This window comes from Eutrigla gurnardus (genome assembly GCF_963514095.1).
Source record: "Eutrigla gurnardus genome assembly, chromosome: 16".
NCBI classification, from domain to species: Eukaryota; Metazoa; Chordata; class Actinopteri; order Perciformes; family Triglidae; genus Eutrigla; species Eutrigla gurnardus.
The window spans coordinates 439150-454437 of NC_139927.1; the positions used below are offsets into that span (position 1 = coordinate 439150).

At 39.4% G+C, this 15288-nt stretch overlaps 1 protein-coding gene and 2 long non-coding RNA genes across 6 annotated transcripts in view; 1 reads left to right on the plus strand and 2 right to left on the minus strand.

Moving 5' to 3' along the window:
- LOC311027023 overlaps positions 1–15288 on the minus strand; it is a 92583-nt gene that overhangs the window by 10966 nt on the left and 66329 nt on the right. Inside the window, exons 1-4 of one of the 4 annotated variants that reach the window (XR_014598550.1) lie at positions 1672–1687; positions 1406–1488; positions 1180–1198; positions 190–403 (exon numbers count right to left, since the gene is read on the minus strand). The exons of 1 other annotated variant lie outside the window; for it this stretch is intronic. This is a non-coding gene — a long non-coding RNA (uncharacterized lncRNA). Of the gene's footprint in view, positions 1–189; positions 404–1179; positions 1199–1405; positions 1489–1671; positions 1688–15288 lie in introns of those variants that run through there. 2 more of the 4 variants (XR_014598549.1, XR_014598547.1) reach the window with 2 other exon arrangements.
- On the minus strand, positions 6734–10876 carry LOC311026986 (uncharacterized protein). Its single transcript, XM_084030717.1, has 6 exons — positions 10780–10876; positions 9755–9830; positions 8951–9160; positions 8700–8801; positions 7136–7231; positions 6734–7048 (listed from the first exon to the last, which is right to left on the minus strand). Exons 2-6 carry the CDS (start codon positions 9816–9818, stop codon positions 6735–6737), a joined length of 786 nt encoding a protein of 261 aa, XP_083886843.1. The 5' UTR covers positions 9819–9830; positions 10780–10876; the 3' UTR covers position 6734.
- Positions 11091–13400, plus strand: LOC311026586. The gene is made up of 3 exons (XR_014598499.1): positions 11091–11178; positions 12586–12687; positions 13245–13400. It is a non-coding gene; the product is annotated as an uncharacterized lncRNA (long non-coding RNA).

A 15288-nucleotide genomic window follows, 5' to 3' on the forward strand; every position in this document is an offset into this window, starting at 1 on the left:
TATCAAAACATGCTTCTGAAATAAATGCCCTACCCAAGTTTGAAATATTATCACAGGAAGAGCAAACGGACGGATATAGATGATATGTTAATCCTAAAAGAATTCCTCCTCCCATTACTTCCTGACAACAGATCATTTAAAAAACATTTAATTCAATTTTTAAATAAGACAATAGACAGAATTCAATTTTATATTTATTTTTATTGATTATTTGTTCACAACACCATTCTCATCAACCACTTTAAAACTCCTCCTTCAACCAATTATGTCTTTAATTGGAACAGATGGTGTTGGCAGTTCACAATTCTTAGGTTGAAGAGCAAGAAGCAGACCCCACACAGTCCCCCCCTGGTTGTTACCAGACACTGATCCCCCCTGGTTGTTATTGCCCACGAAGATACCCCTGGTGGATGAAGAGAAGATTCAGCAGCAGAACATAATATTATAGAAGAGAAGAAGTTGAAGTAGTAGTTTTTGTACTAGTACTATGAGTTGTATCACATTTACTTCCACAATTACATGAATGTTGCATTGAGTTTAATATTTATTGTAATGATAGTAGTTTCTTATTTAAAGGTCCCCTATTATACTGATTTTCATCAATTCTGCACAGCTGTCAGAGGTCCAACAACACTGGATTTGATATGCATTGCCCCAAACCCATCCATGGTCCTGAATTTCAGCTGTCCAAAAGTTGCTCAAATGAGCTCTACTGAGAACAGGCTCTTTCTGTGCCTGCACCTTTAAATGCTAATGAGCTCCATCTGTCAACGCTAGCGGCAGCATGCACCAATGTTTACGTGGATGTATGGCTATGGCTCGCCTATGTGGCTCAGGTGAAGTTGCTGGTCCCGTATGGTTGGGAGAGATCCTTTTACGAGAGTCAGTGTCGAGGCAAAGCCAGCTTTGTATTGACCATCGTTACTGAAGCAGTCCGATGGAAATGACTCCTTTCGTTACGTAACGACGGGAGCTGAATCTGAAGAGCCTGTAGGAGCGCCGTTGTACCAGTTGGGGGGGCTGCAGAGAGCATGCAGGAGTCGCTTGTTCTCCTCATCCTGGGAGTTGACAGGCTCAGGGAGGACCAGTTTATAGGTGTACAGACCAGAGAAAACCTGTTTTTCATAATATGGGACCTTTAAAAATGACAATAACAATGGTAGAAACAGAAGTACTTACCCATTGTTTCCGTTGTGAGCTAAATAGAGAAGAGAACAACAAGATTAGGTTAACTCTTCATGTTTAATCACAGAAAAACAGTAACAGTGTCCCAGTAACGTGTGTTTGTAGAGTAATCAGTATGAACACATGGTATAGTGGAGGGTTATAGACATTCATTGTACACACTCGTGTGTCGTAACTATGTATAAAATATGTTCTATGAATATAGATTCTGCGACTGTACCTCCATAGGAAGTGAAACCCCCTTCAACTTCAGTCATGAGGACGACCATGGACAACACAAGAAAGAGCGCGATGCACTTCATCCTGAAAAACAAGAAGCAAATATACGACAGGGGCCACAGTTAGTGACTTTTAAGAAGAAAGTTGTTAATTTTTACTCCTTTTATCATGCAGGTTTTAAGCCAGAATACATATCAACTGAACAGATGTCTAACAACTGTCCTGGTCCTACTGTCAGTAAATGAGGAATACATATTTAGTCCTTACCTTTCTTTGAGTCAAAGTATGCAGGAGGCTGTCAAAGAGAACTTGAGTGAGCAATGTGATGTAAATCTCTGTGATGGTCCAGTACATCCATGTCTCTTTTTATAGCAATGGATGAACTCCTTTAGTCATTGTTTACCCAGAATTTGGCAATCCAGGAAGGTAAACCAAAGGTCTCATTGCATGTTGCAATGTGATGGTAAATGTCTGATCTGTTATCTTTCCAAAGAAACTGAAAAAAACTGTCTTCTGACTTTTTTTGATATATTCTTAACAGTTTTTTAGTTCATTTTCTTCTCCAGCTTCCGTAGTTTTCTCTTTTCGTTCTGAATCAGAATTAAAAAAAAAACGATTTTTAAGACGAATTTTAAGACTTGAAGCCAAAATACAGCATGAGGTGAAATGGACAGGTGGAGTTCTAAAAACTATGATTCGTTTTTTGTAGTTTGAGTTAGTTATTGTAGATCAACTAGCTAATTCAACCGGTTCAGGAATATAGTTAACAGTTGCAGCAGAAGCTGAGACACATGGCTCATGGAGGCAGTTCAGGTTATCTTTCTGATCTGTTATCTTTCCAAAGAAACCGTTTTTGCTGGTTTTTCAGTTTATTTTCTTCTCCAGCTTCCGTAGTTTTCTCTTCGTTCTGAATCAGAATTTTAAAAGATCGAAAAATTGTAGAAGACTTGAAGCCAAAACACAGCACGAGGTGAAATGGACAGGTGGTACTTTTTCGCGATACAGGTACCGCGGTGATACAGGTATACAATTGGCGGGACATTATGACTATAAAAATGCCTCATACACGAATACTAACTCGTGGGCTTATCAGTATTCTTATTAATTATTCTTATATACTGTTATACATCATTATTATAAAAATGGGCACATTATCAAAGCATTGTAGGTTCAAATCCAAGGTGGAATTGCAGTGTAGGCCTACCACTTTGACTAATCACTTTATCATTATTATTATTATTATTATTATTATTATTATACATAATTATTGTAATTATTACTACTGCTGGTCATACTACAAAGAGGCAGTGGTGTAGCGGTTAAGAAGTTGGACTTGTTGTCAAAGTGTTGCAAGTTCGAATCTAGGATAGAGCTACAACAATCCACCCCCATGCATCCATTACTTATATTACAAATGATTACTATTATATCTTTATAAGTATTACTCCTATCTCATGTTTCAGGTGGTGTAGTGGCTAAGGACTGAGACACATCATCAAAGTGTTGTAGGTTCAAATCCAAGTCTGTGGTTTACCAAATGACTTATTTTCTATCTTGAGTTCAGAACTATTTATGAAAGGCACACTCACACACATGTATCACCGAGATGACTTTAATTCTCAAATGATTTGATGTTGGATCGGCACATATAGCAAACATCTTATGTTAGGTTGACTGGAAACTCTTTTACTTTCTTCATAATTTCATTCACCACTAGGTGTCCCTAGCGTACATATTTGAAGCTTTGGGGTCGAACCACTTTGGTGGTTCATCTGGCTGAGAGGCTTTGATGTTTCAAGAGGCTTCATCTCACCATCACTACAGGTGAGGTCCACAGTCCCTCCACGTGGTAATGGCGTCCTCAGGATGAACAAACAGTTCTCTAACTGAGAAGCTGTGGTGTCCCGAAACAAAACATGCGGGGAGACGGGGAGAGCGGCAGGCAGGCAGGAACGGGTAGCAAAAAGCTGCAGCAGAAACACACAAGGGTGGTTAGTAGTGATGTAACTTCCGAAACGGGCGTGTCGGCGCGTCTCTGAAGTCCCGGATCGAAACGTTTCGAAACGATGTGCCGAACAGCGCTTCTGAGACGCCCATGTCAAGTGACTGTTGTTCAGTGATTGAAGGAACGCCTCTATGGTTCGAAACGTCTATCGCTGAGTTTCGATTGGTGCCATGGCTTGCAGTGCAATTACTACATTGGTTCAATTAACAATCTCAAAAGCTTAAAAACCATGCAGAAACACAAGTTCTTTGAGGCTTTTCGTGGTTGGAGTTTGAGACATAGTTTGACAGATATTTTGAGACATAGTTTGAGAGAGAGTTTGAGAGAGAGTGTGAGAGAGAGAATTAGAGATTTTGTGAGAGTGACTTAGTGAGTATATATTGTTAGATATTAGTATTATTATTAGATATTGTAATTAGTAATATAGCCTATTGTTAGATATTAGTATTATTAGATATTATACTTTATTGTTAGATAAGATTAGAGGCTTAGGTATGGAAGTCCCACCCAAGAGAACACGATCTGTGGTGTGGGAGCATTTCACACTGGAAACCCCAAATAAGGTGAGGTGTATGATTTGTAATAGGCAGCTTGCCTATTGCAATAATACATCCTCAATGATGCGCCACCTGAGATGCACTCATCCTGGAGTTCTAACCCCAGAGGTTCACAATGATCTCCCCAGGCCTGCTGCTGCTGCTGCTGCCACTGATGCCAGACCGTTGAGTAGAGGTATGCTTAAATACTTGTTTTCCATTTTTAAATTGTAGTGGGATTTCCTGAGCATTGGAAACCTGGTCGTTCTCCTACTTATTCACTGTGACAATGTTACTGTATACATTCAAATTCACCTTGCAATGCTGATCGCATTTTGAGATCAGTCTAATAGTCTGAAGTTTTTTATTTGTTTTGTGCTCTTTTAGACAGGCAGAGGGATTTGGATGGTGCTTTGGTGGATATGGTTGTAAAGGATCTCCAGCCATTCACCATGTGGAGGACCAAGGCTTCAGGTCTTTTGTGCATAAGCTTGAGCCCAACTATGTTCTCCCATCTCGGAAGGCGCTGACTGACATGGTCACTGAAAAGTACACCAGCACGAAGGAGAAGGTCGAGGTTGAGGTGCAGAAGGCTGTGAGGCTCACTGCTGATATGTGGACTTCCATCAACACCGAGAGCTATCTTGGAATAACCTGCCATTACATCACACCCCAAGATGAGATGGCTACGTATGTACTTGGTGTTGCCCGGTTTCATGACACACACACGGCACAGCACATTATGCAGGCCAATCATGAGCTCCTGGAAGAGTGCGGTTTAACCTCCAAGGTACACTGCATGGTGACTGACAATGCAGCAAACATGGTCCTGAGTGTGAACCTCCAAAACTTCTATCATTTGCCATGTTTTGCCCACAATCTGAACTTGATTGTGAAGAAGGCAGTGGAAGAAACTACACTGAATGAGATCCGCCTGAAGGCCAAAAAAATTGTTGCCATTTTCCGCTCCAGTTGCAAGGCCAGGGAGAAGCTAACAGAGATGCAGACACGTATGGGCAGGCCTGCCCTTAAACTCATTCAAGATGTTGAAACAAGATGGAATAGTACATATGACATGCTACAACGTTTATATGACGAAAGAGAGACCGTGGCTGCTTCCCTGTCCTGTCTGACTACAGACCAAGCACCTCTGAACAACTAGGAATGTGAGGTCATTTCGGAGTGCTTGGATCTTCTTCGACCATTCAAATTGGCAACTGTGGAGCTGTCTGAGGAGGAAAGAGTCTCTGCATCAAAGCTTATTCCACTCTACCGAATGATCCAACATAAAGTCAACGACAAAATGAGGGGCTCAACACACAATCCGACTCTTGAAATGGGTAGGCTATGTTGCAATAACATCAATGCCAGATGTGACCATGCATATCATTATGTTAAATGTTATAAATAATGCTTGTGTTTGTTTGGTACATTAGGCACTCTGCTGAGAGATGGGATCCAAACCAGATGTGGCACCTATGAAACGTCAACCTTGTTAACCTTTGCCACATTGCTGGACCCACGTTTTAAATCCATAGCATTTGGAAACCCACAGAAGGCCCATGAAGCAGAACAGAAACTTATTTGTGAGTGTGCTTCGTTGATACATGCTGCTACATTAACACCTGGTGAGTACTGTTTTTATTTCTGTGTACTGTATGATGTAGCATAATGTAAAGAGTAATATGTAAGATATGTACTGTAAAGTAATTACTGTTTTGGGTAACACTTTCTATGAAGACCACATCTATAGTGCATTATGAGCACATTCATAGTAAATTATAATGCTCATCATAATCAATCATAATGCATTACAACTACACTCATAGACACACATAAAGCTTTATGATGCACTATATCAACAGTTATAAATCTAGCTTATACTGACTTATAAATCCAAGGGCCTTATGAGTGCTCTTGACCGGTTATAAACTACAGGCTGGCTGCTGGGACTTATAATACATTATAACTACTTATACCCCTCTATACACACACTCAACAATCAACTGTTATAAGGACTCATAGGATGCCATAAGTATATATAAGTTATCAATGTATGCTTTAAGTAAAGTGAGGTTCATATTGATGCATCTATAATGCAGTATACCTAATCATGATGTTTCATTGTTGGCGTTAAGTAAAGTGTAACACATTTGCATGCATTTAAAAGAAGCTATGCTGCATCATAAGTCATTTTGTCAGATACCAAATATAGAGAATTACACTAAGATTAGGAATATAACTGTAAAGCTTGGTTTCAACCTGTAGGGGGCAATCCATGTGCATATTTTGACCATAAAATGTAAATTTTGAAGATTTACAGATTTGGACCTGAATCAATCACCAACACTACTAAATACAGACATAATAGTTTACAGCTGAAAACATTGGTTTTGGGGTTTAGTTACTGTTTAAGGTATAAAACACAAAAAGGGAGAAAAAGACATAGTACATTTTTCAAGCTTTATTTTACCAATGAAAACAGTTGTGTTAATTTCACTGTTAACTGTTCTACCATCTTAAACGTTAAATGCGTAGGATTTAGATGCATCTACTTGTGAAACTATGCAGCCACTGGTCTCTATTTACATTCATGAGTGTTGAATTTCCTCCTATCACGAATGAGCTGGCGGTGAGAAGGTGAAAAATCCAGGTTTTAACTTCTTTCTTAATAAACTGTAAAGTGCAAACATGGGCATGGAAACTACTTCAAGCCACTACAAATATACAAATGCAACATACTACATACTGTAGGTGTGAACTGCCAAACTAATCTTTAATACAACAATTCACATTGTTTGGGTGGCAATTGGAAGCAGAGTGCCCTCTTCCTTCATTTTCAAAATCTTTTCTTTGACCTCTGGGGTCATGGCACTGCGGCACCTATCAATGAATGTTGACAGCTTTTCTCTCCGCTCATCCCAGGCCCCCACATTTCTAAATATCTCCGGTGCAGCAATGCTGAGTTCAGCAATAGGTGCTGTTCTGGACACGGTGTTTCTGTCAGCACCAATGGTCTCAAATGCTGCTTTCATCGATCCCCCTCGGTTGAAGGCATCCAGGGCCATCTTGTATCGTGCTACGATGCTCCTGGTGTTTCTGGCTGTAAATGGTACATTAAAACCAGATTGTGTTTAAAAAGCTTGCTGTCAAAATGTGCAAACTTGTTAAAACTGTAATGAGCAATTACCTCTTCTTCTTCTCATCAGGTCATCAGTGGGTTTAACTTTGCGGGAAGAGGAGGAAGAGGGTGGAGATTTCATTCGGTAGCTCTTCATGGATGAATCTAGAAGAGAAATCAAGGGAGGATCAAAACAGATCATTATAGTGTCAACTTTCAAAATATAAACAAATGCCATGGAATAAGCTGCTTACCCAGGGGGCAAAGCAAAAAAAAACGACACGGAGCGTTGTAAAAGGGTTGACACCAGAAATGATATCGAGGAACTTCAAGGATTAAAACCTGGGTGGACAACCCGGTCAACTAGCTGCTGGAAAGCTACAGGGGGCCAAAACCCCTTTCTTGGGTCATTTTGCTGGCGAAATGATGTAAATGCAAATATTTAGGTACTACAATGGCATAAATAGTCATACAACTATAAAATTTGGCAGAGAGTATCTTGACACAGAGGGAGTCATGAAAAAAAGATTCTGGGGTTTGTTGTAACTCGATTTTAAGATATCACCCTCAACATCCCAAAAAAGACAAAAAAAAGTACTGTTCGCCTGACAAATTCTCATAAAAATTATTATTTTTAAGCACTTTATGGAGAATATCTATGCCTAACATGTATATAGAAAATGTCCTTAATTCATAAGCTTCCATTTGAGTCCAAGATAGCCTTTACTAGCTACTGGAAAGCTACAGGCTGTCTCCAAACAATGCAACACCTATTGTGAAAAACTACATGTTAACTGGCATGATCAGAAACCATTCTATTTCTGGTCTCCCCAAAGTGAACAGATAGATAGAGAAGACCATTGGCCACAGCAAGTGGGGCTTTTGAGATAGAAAAAACTTTCTTTTTTGGGATGTTGAGGGTGATATCTTAAAATCGAGTTGCAACAAACCCCAGAATCTTTTTTTCATGCCTCCCCCTATGTGTCAAGATACTCTCTGCCAAATGTTATAGTTGTATGACTATTTATGCCATTGTAGTACCTAAATATTTGCATTTACATCATTTCGCCAGCAAAATGACCCAAGAAAGGGGTTTTGGCCCCCCTGTAGCTTTCCAGCAGCTAGTTGACCGGGTTGTCCACCCAGGTTTTAATCCTTGAAGTTCCTCGATATCATTTCTGGTGTCAAACCTTTTACCACGCTCCGTGTCCGTTTTTCAAAAAACTGGGATTTTGCCCCCTGGGTAGCTAGAGATTGTTTTTGGCAGTACAGGCTCAGGTAATAAAAAAAAATGTCATCATGAAGACATGCATCTGAATGTGTCAATTAAATGAAACAGGTTGGAGGTGAGAGAGTGATAAACATGGCCTCTTCCAACCAACCAAAACTTGTTGATAAGGGAAATATGACATTATGGCCTGCAGAACTGACAGTGAAGGCAAAGCCCTTCTGTCAAGCTTTCAGTGGACAGCAGATCACTGCATAACAAGTAAAAGCTAAAATGAAGAGTGTGACCTACCACTAATTATTCATTAATATATCAGTATAACTCTTAATACCGATACATCGCCTAACCCTACCAGACAATGAGAAAAAATGTGGGATTTGATTCATCTGTATGTGCCTTTGTTACCTTCAGATGAATCAGAAAGAACAGAACTGGAGTCTTCATCTTCCTTGTCAGAAGCAATGCTCATTAATTGCTTGGCTTTCTTCCCATGCTTGCGTTTGACACCTGCAAATAACAAAACAAATTCTGTGGCTAGTGATCTAGTTGTGAGAAAGGAATAAATATGAAAACACATTTTGTCTGTGTACTGGAGAAAACCTGAGAGTGAAAAAAATATACTTGTACTGTATGAATGTGAATGGATAATTACTCACCTGACTTGCCAGGCATGATTGTGGAATTATCTTCATCCTTCTTGGAGAGTAGCTGATGGATGAGCTCATCCTTTTTCTGAAGTTCTCCTTTCAGGTAAGTCTTATCATCTTTGAGGAGGGAGATGGTTTCATCACGAAATTGCCCCTTCTCTTTCTCTGCCTCCAGGAGTTCTTTGAGTTTTTGAACCTCCATAACTTCATTTGGTGAGACTGTTGAAATAATTACAAATGAAGTAACCCTTACATAAGAATTTCTCTTACAATAATAACAGGAATAAATAATAACAGGAGGTATGTATAATTGCAACACATAAATTAAGAATCCCTGATTGTGTATCTATGCACAAAGGTCTCAAAGATTCTAAGATGTAACTAATTGTGTGCTGCAATTGGGTCATTGTGTCACTATACACTCTTTGTAATTGCTGTGCATGTAGAATCTGTGTATCACCTGCCTGCCCTCTCAGTTTTGCTTTTTTTTGTTTTTTATACAATGTATAAATACAAAAATGTAATACAATATGACTATTGCTTATGTGATGTTGATGCTGAAACAATGTATTGAACAGCCACGGCATCAGCCATAGACATGGACCATACTGAGAACCTACTTTATTGGTCCCAAACTGGGAAATTCTCTTGTGACAGCAGCAAGACACAGTGTACAGTATAAAACACTATACAGTATTGTAAAAACCTTGAGCCACACATTATTAAAAACAATGCTGTTATTAATATTTGGTAGTCAATGACCCACATCTCGACAATTAGTTACAATACCAGAAAAAAAGGATATTACCAGACCTTTTATGCTGTTCTGGGGAGATGACTCAGCCTTGGGATTGGCTTTCACCTTGCGACGACTCATGGTTGAAGCGGGCTAGATTAATAAAAAGCAAGGCACAGTTTCAAGAAAATGCTATTATTGTTACAAAAATTTCTGCATTATGATATCTATTACAGATGCATTAGCCTACCTGTTAATTATTAACTTGCATATACATAATAATAATTTACATACTGTACATGCAGCAGTCAAATATACAAAAACATGAGGGATGCACTTCATGAATGAAAATTCTTAATACCTATGACAATCTAAATATAGAAACAATATAAAAGATGCCAATAAAAATAGTTGGCTATTTATGCCAGTTTTCTTTTGCTGGGACATGTCCACTTTTTACAATCCTGGGGTGGCGGGTGGGGGGAGGGGGTCAACATAGTCCTATTTTTTTGGAAATCGAATTATGGTCATCCTAGTTAACTAGGATGACCATAATTCGATGGTCATCCTAGTTAACTAGGATGACCATAATTCGATTTCGGGTATACCCAAATCGGGTATACCCAATATATACCCAATAATACAATTTTGAGCTTTTCAGCTATTTTGAAAAATAACAACAGCTATAAAATGAAATATCCTACAACAAGCTCATCACAGGAGAAAATATGTGCAGTGTCAGTTAGCAGGTTCCTTGCTAGCAAGCAAACTCAACGTTAGCTCGGTCTGTTGTATGTTCGCAGTCTGCATTTGCAGGTGATTTTATTTTTCGTTTATCTTGAGTCACATATTTAATTTGTCTTGCTACTGTTTTTTTTTCATCTCTTACCAATACAACCAGTCAATGCACCTTTTTCAAGTTGAACACGTGCAGGAAAGTAACTCAAATGTGACAGGAGGTCAGACTTCACCAAAGACTAACCATGAGAAAGGGGGAAAAAAAGGAAGTTACCTGTCTTGGCTCCTTCCTAAAAGCAAACTGATTTTTTGAACTAACAGTAGAAAGTAAAGTTTGTGGCAAACAAAAAAGTATGACACTTACACGTTTTTCAGCTCACAAACGCACACAGCTCTGGTCTGCGGTCTCGGGTCTGCAGCCACACGACGCCAGAAGTGAAGAAGAAGAGAGAGCTGTTCCTGATTGGGCGCAATGCGCATGCGCGAGGAGAACCTCCCGCAACTTTCAAACTGAGCGCCATTTGGGGAAACGAAAAGCGAGGGTGGTCTCAACTAGAGCACTTTTGCAGTGCTCTAGTCTCAACATGGATGAATTAAAGCAAGGATTAACCGATTTATTGCGTGCAAGAGATACTGTTGACAATCGAAGAAAGATTTTTCTTTGGATGCAGAGGAAGGGACTCTTGAAGCGCCAAATGATGTGTAAATCATGTGATACTCCAATGACTGCTGTGCATGTTTCAAGACAGGACGGCTTCCACTGGTAAGAAAAGCTAGCTAGCCACTTTCAACAAGACTAACGTTAGTGGAAATGTTTTGCTCGTGTTTGTAAAATATATTGTCTTGTTTTTGAAAAAAAAAATGCTATACCATATTATTTACGCCTTGCAGTCTGACCCGTTTTACGTCAACCTCCACTGAGAGTGCTGACTTTTGCTTTTTCCAAGCCCTCACCAGACTGCCATCCAGTGTTTGGAATAACGCCGTTTAAAATAACGGCATTAGGTAACGCCGTTATTTTTTAATCTAACTAATTACTGTTTCCGTCGTTACAACGCCGTTATCGTTACTGAACGTTAAATGCGGTGCGTTACTATGAATTGAATTTGTCGGTTGTCGGTTAAAAAAAAAAGTCAGGATCGTGTTCTGCTTGCGCGCCGCTCGTGCCTGGTCTCGGCAGCCTGTTGTCCGTGGAGAAACGTGCAAACTTGCCGCGAGCTGGAGCCGGAGTTGGGGCTGCTGCTGGTCTGAGCGGCGCGCGAAGGCCACGCGGTCCCCGGTGTCCCACCGTCCCGCCGTTCTGGTGTTGGACGGGAATCCGGTGCAGCTGTGGAGCGCGGATGGTGAAGACGGTGATGATGATGATGATGATGATGATGATGATGATGATGATGAACGGCCCAGCGGCTCGTGGAGGCACCGGGGTCTCGCCGTCATAATGTCTACTGCTGTGCGCTCTGACCCTGTTTTGTGATATATGACAGACACAGCGTCTCCCACTGTATAATTTCTCCTCAAGTTTGAATTATTCCCGCATGCGAGGTGCGGAGAATGCAATCTCAATTATTATACACAAGACTACACGCTACACGACTATAGGAGTAACTACAAGACTACAGTTTGCCACCTCATTACAAGAAAAATCCAAATTCTTTGACATAAAGCTACTTTTTTTTTTTTTACAGTAACGCAAATAGTTACTTTCCCTGGTAACTAGTTACTTTTATTATAAAGTAATTCAGTTACTAACTCAGTTACTTTTTGGAACAAGTAGTGAGTAACTATAACTAATTACTTTTTTAAAGTAACGTTCCCAACACTGCTGCCATCAATATTAAAATGCCTCACAGCGTGTTCCCCGATATCACTGCAGCATATTTCAAAGCCTCAACTTTAAAATTTACTGTGAATTTGCTCATTTTGTCTTTCTGAGAGTGCGCATACACGTGGATGAAGGGACTTGTGTGTTTATCGCTTGTTTATTTATTTAGACCTGTTATTAAAAGAGGCCGGCTGCTAATTTGGGCCGTCTTTAAATTGAGGAAATACAATATTTTTTTCTCTTTTGTATTTTTTTTAAATTTCTATTTAAAATATTCTACATTTTTAGGCTGCTGTCTGTGTTTGTAATGGATACATGATCAAGTACATGACCAAGTTGTTTTTACAGGATTTGCAGGCGACACAGAGGAAGAAGTGTTTCAGTTCGCCAAGGATCCATGTTTTACAAGTCCCGCAGATCCCTCCAGAACCACCTGGAATTCATTTACAGGTGGTTTTGTTTTGTCTGTTGCTAATGGAACTCAGTTGAAATCAGACCAATGACTAAATAAAGCTATCTTGTCTGCGCAGTGTTAAGATATCACTTAAAGGTAAAGAGTACATGCAGGTGTTTTATTCTGAAAGTGACAGGACATAAAAGTGGACTTGAAGACCGAGTAAACTGATATCCAACCAGGATACCACCACTACTATGCTTCAATATGCAGTTTGCTATGGACTGACTCAATGGGTAAAAAAAAACAGTATGTCAGCTCTGTAAGAGGGAGGAGACAGAGACAATGTGTTACCATGGTAACTGACCCAGAGTTTACAACAATGCATTTATGTTATTACTGTGCAGCACTTTAGTCAACCTTGTTGTTTCAAAATGTGCTCTATTGAAGTTGGTGGTATATAATTGAAAACCCAGAGTTTCTCTCCTCTCATTTCTACTTTCTGGAATAGGCCTCGGGCTCTTAGAATTAAAAAAAACAATCAGTGTGAGTTTTTATATTCAGTTTTTATCCATTGGGCTAGTGATCTGTTCTTGTTTTCATGTCTTTGTAGATTTTCCCAGGGACTGCGCTTGAGACAAGTTGACCTTATCGAGGACGGTGTTGCAGCAAGTAGCAGAACCTTAACAAAGATGGCTTCGTCTCTGAGAAAAGTATGTCACACCACATTTTCCTTTAGTAAAATTAGAAATACCATTGGTAAACTGGCTTATAAGCCACATCAAGGTAATTAGAGATCCTTCATTGCTCAAAAAATATGGTTGGCTATACATTATTCTCTTATGTCAGAAACCAGACTTTCCAGTTAGTATTTAGCAGTTAGTAATGTTGTGCTTTGTGTTTTCCTATATGCAGGTCTGCAGACGTGCTATTCACAAGTTGCGCAGTCAGGGTAAAATGAAAGTTGGCGGCCGACATAGCTTTGTTATGCTGGATGAAAGTAAATTCTCACACAAAAGGAAGGTAAGATACATTTGCTCAATATGTGGAACTTTATTTGATAGAACCAGTTTTCAAATGACAAAGTAAATCATCCCATTTGAAATTGATAGTTGATTGTACTTGTGCTGTTTTTTGTTGGTTATGGCTGTTAGACTGAAATGAGTAAACAAATAATAGACCTTATGATTTATTCCTTGACCAGCAAAATTAATAATCCATCTGTGTACTTTGAAGTTAGACTCAGGTCTTTTGAACACCCATGTAAATTGAATTTCAAAGTGCTTGTATTAATTTGATGTACTATATCCCTAACAATGTTTGACAGTACAACCGTGGGAGGATGGGACCAGCATGGAGACGGAATAAAAAATGGGTCTTTGGCATCTTGGAAGTATCATATACCACCAGGAGACCCATTCTCAAGATCGTGAGGAGGCGTTCCACAGACCAGCTTCTGCCTATCATAAAGCGCCATGTTAAGAGAGGATCAAGCATTGTGACTGATGAGTGGAGAGCTTACAAGAGAGCACTGTCAGAGGAAGGATACGATCATCATACTGTCTGCCACAAGAGACACTTTGTAGATCCTGTTTCCAGAGGTCACACACAGAATTTAGAGAGAGCCTGGCAAACCTTTAAATGTGATGTTTGGCGTCATAGAGGAAATAGGAGTACAGGGCTTTTAAAAGAACATTTACGAGTTATTGAGTGGGAGTATTGGCTTGGACGATGTCACAGATATGGCATCCTTGGCCGGCTCATTCATGATCTAAGGAAATTCAACATTCATGAATGTAAATAGAGACAGACCTTTACAGTGGCATAGTTTCATGTGGGGGCCTGGAATGAGCAGGAAAAAAAGCAGTCAACATTCATTGATAGGTGCCGCAGTGCCATGACCCCAGAGGTCAAAGAAAAGATTTTTAAAATGAAGGAAGAGGGCACTCTGCTTCCAATTGCCCCCCAAACAATGTGAATTGTTGTATTAAAGATTAGTTTGGCAGTTCACACCTACAGTATGTAGTATGTTGCATTTGTATATTTGTAGTGGCTTGAAGTAGTTTCCATGCCCATGTTTGCACTTTACAGTTTATTAAGAAAGAAGTTAAAACCTGGATTTTGTTACATTTGTATATTTGTAGTGGCTTGAAGTAGTTTCCATGCCCATGTTTGCACTTTACAGTTTATTAAGAAAGAAGTTAAAACCTGGATTTTTCACCTTCTCACCGCCAGCTCATTCGTGATAGGAGGAAATTCAACACTCATGAATGTAAATAGAGACCAGTGGCTGCATAGTTTCACAAGTAGATGCATCTAAATCCTACGCATTTAACGTTTAAGATGGTAGAACAGTTAACAGTGAAATTAACACAACTGTTTTCATTGGTAAAATAAAGCTTGAAAAATGTACTATGTCTTTTTCTCCCTTTTTGTGTTTTATACCTTAAACAGTAACTAAACCCCAAAACCAATGTTTTCAGCTGTAAACTATTATGTCTGTATTTAGTAGTGTTGGTGATTGATTCAGGTCCAAATCTGTAAATCTTCAAAATTTACATTTTGTGGTCAAAATATGCACATGGATTGCCCCCTACAGGTTGAAACCAAGCTTTACAGTTATATTCCTAATCTTAGTGTAATTCTCTATATTTGGT

Bases quoted from the DNA above. Each gene is read 5' to 3' on its own strand.
- LOC311026986 (XM_084030717.1), bottom strand. From the start codon at position 9,818: ATGAGTCGTCGCAAGGTGAAAGCCAATCCCAAGGCTGAGTCATCTCCC. The intron at 9,161-9,754 runs GTCTGGTAATAT...TTATTTCAACAG, and splicing joins TCCCCAGAACAGCATAAAAG to TCTCACCAAATGAAGTTATG. The intron at 8,802-8,950 runs GTGAGTAATTAT...TGTTATTTGCAG, and splicing joins AATCATGCCTGGCAAGTCAG to GTGTCAAACGCAAGCATGGG.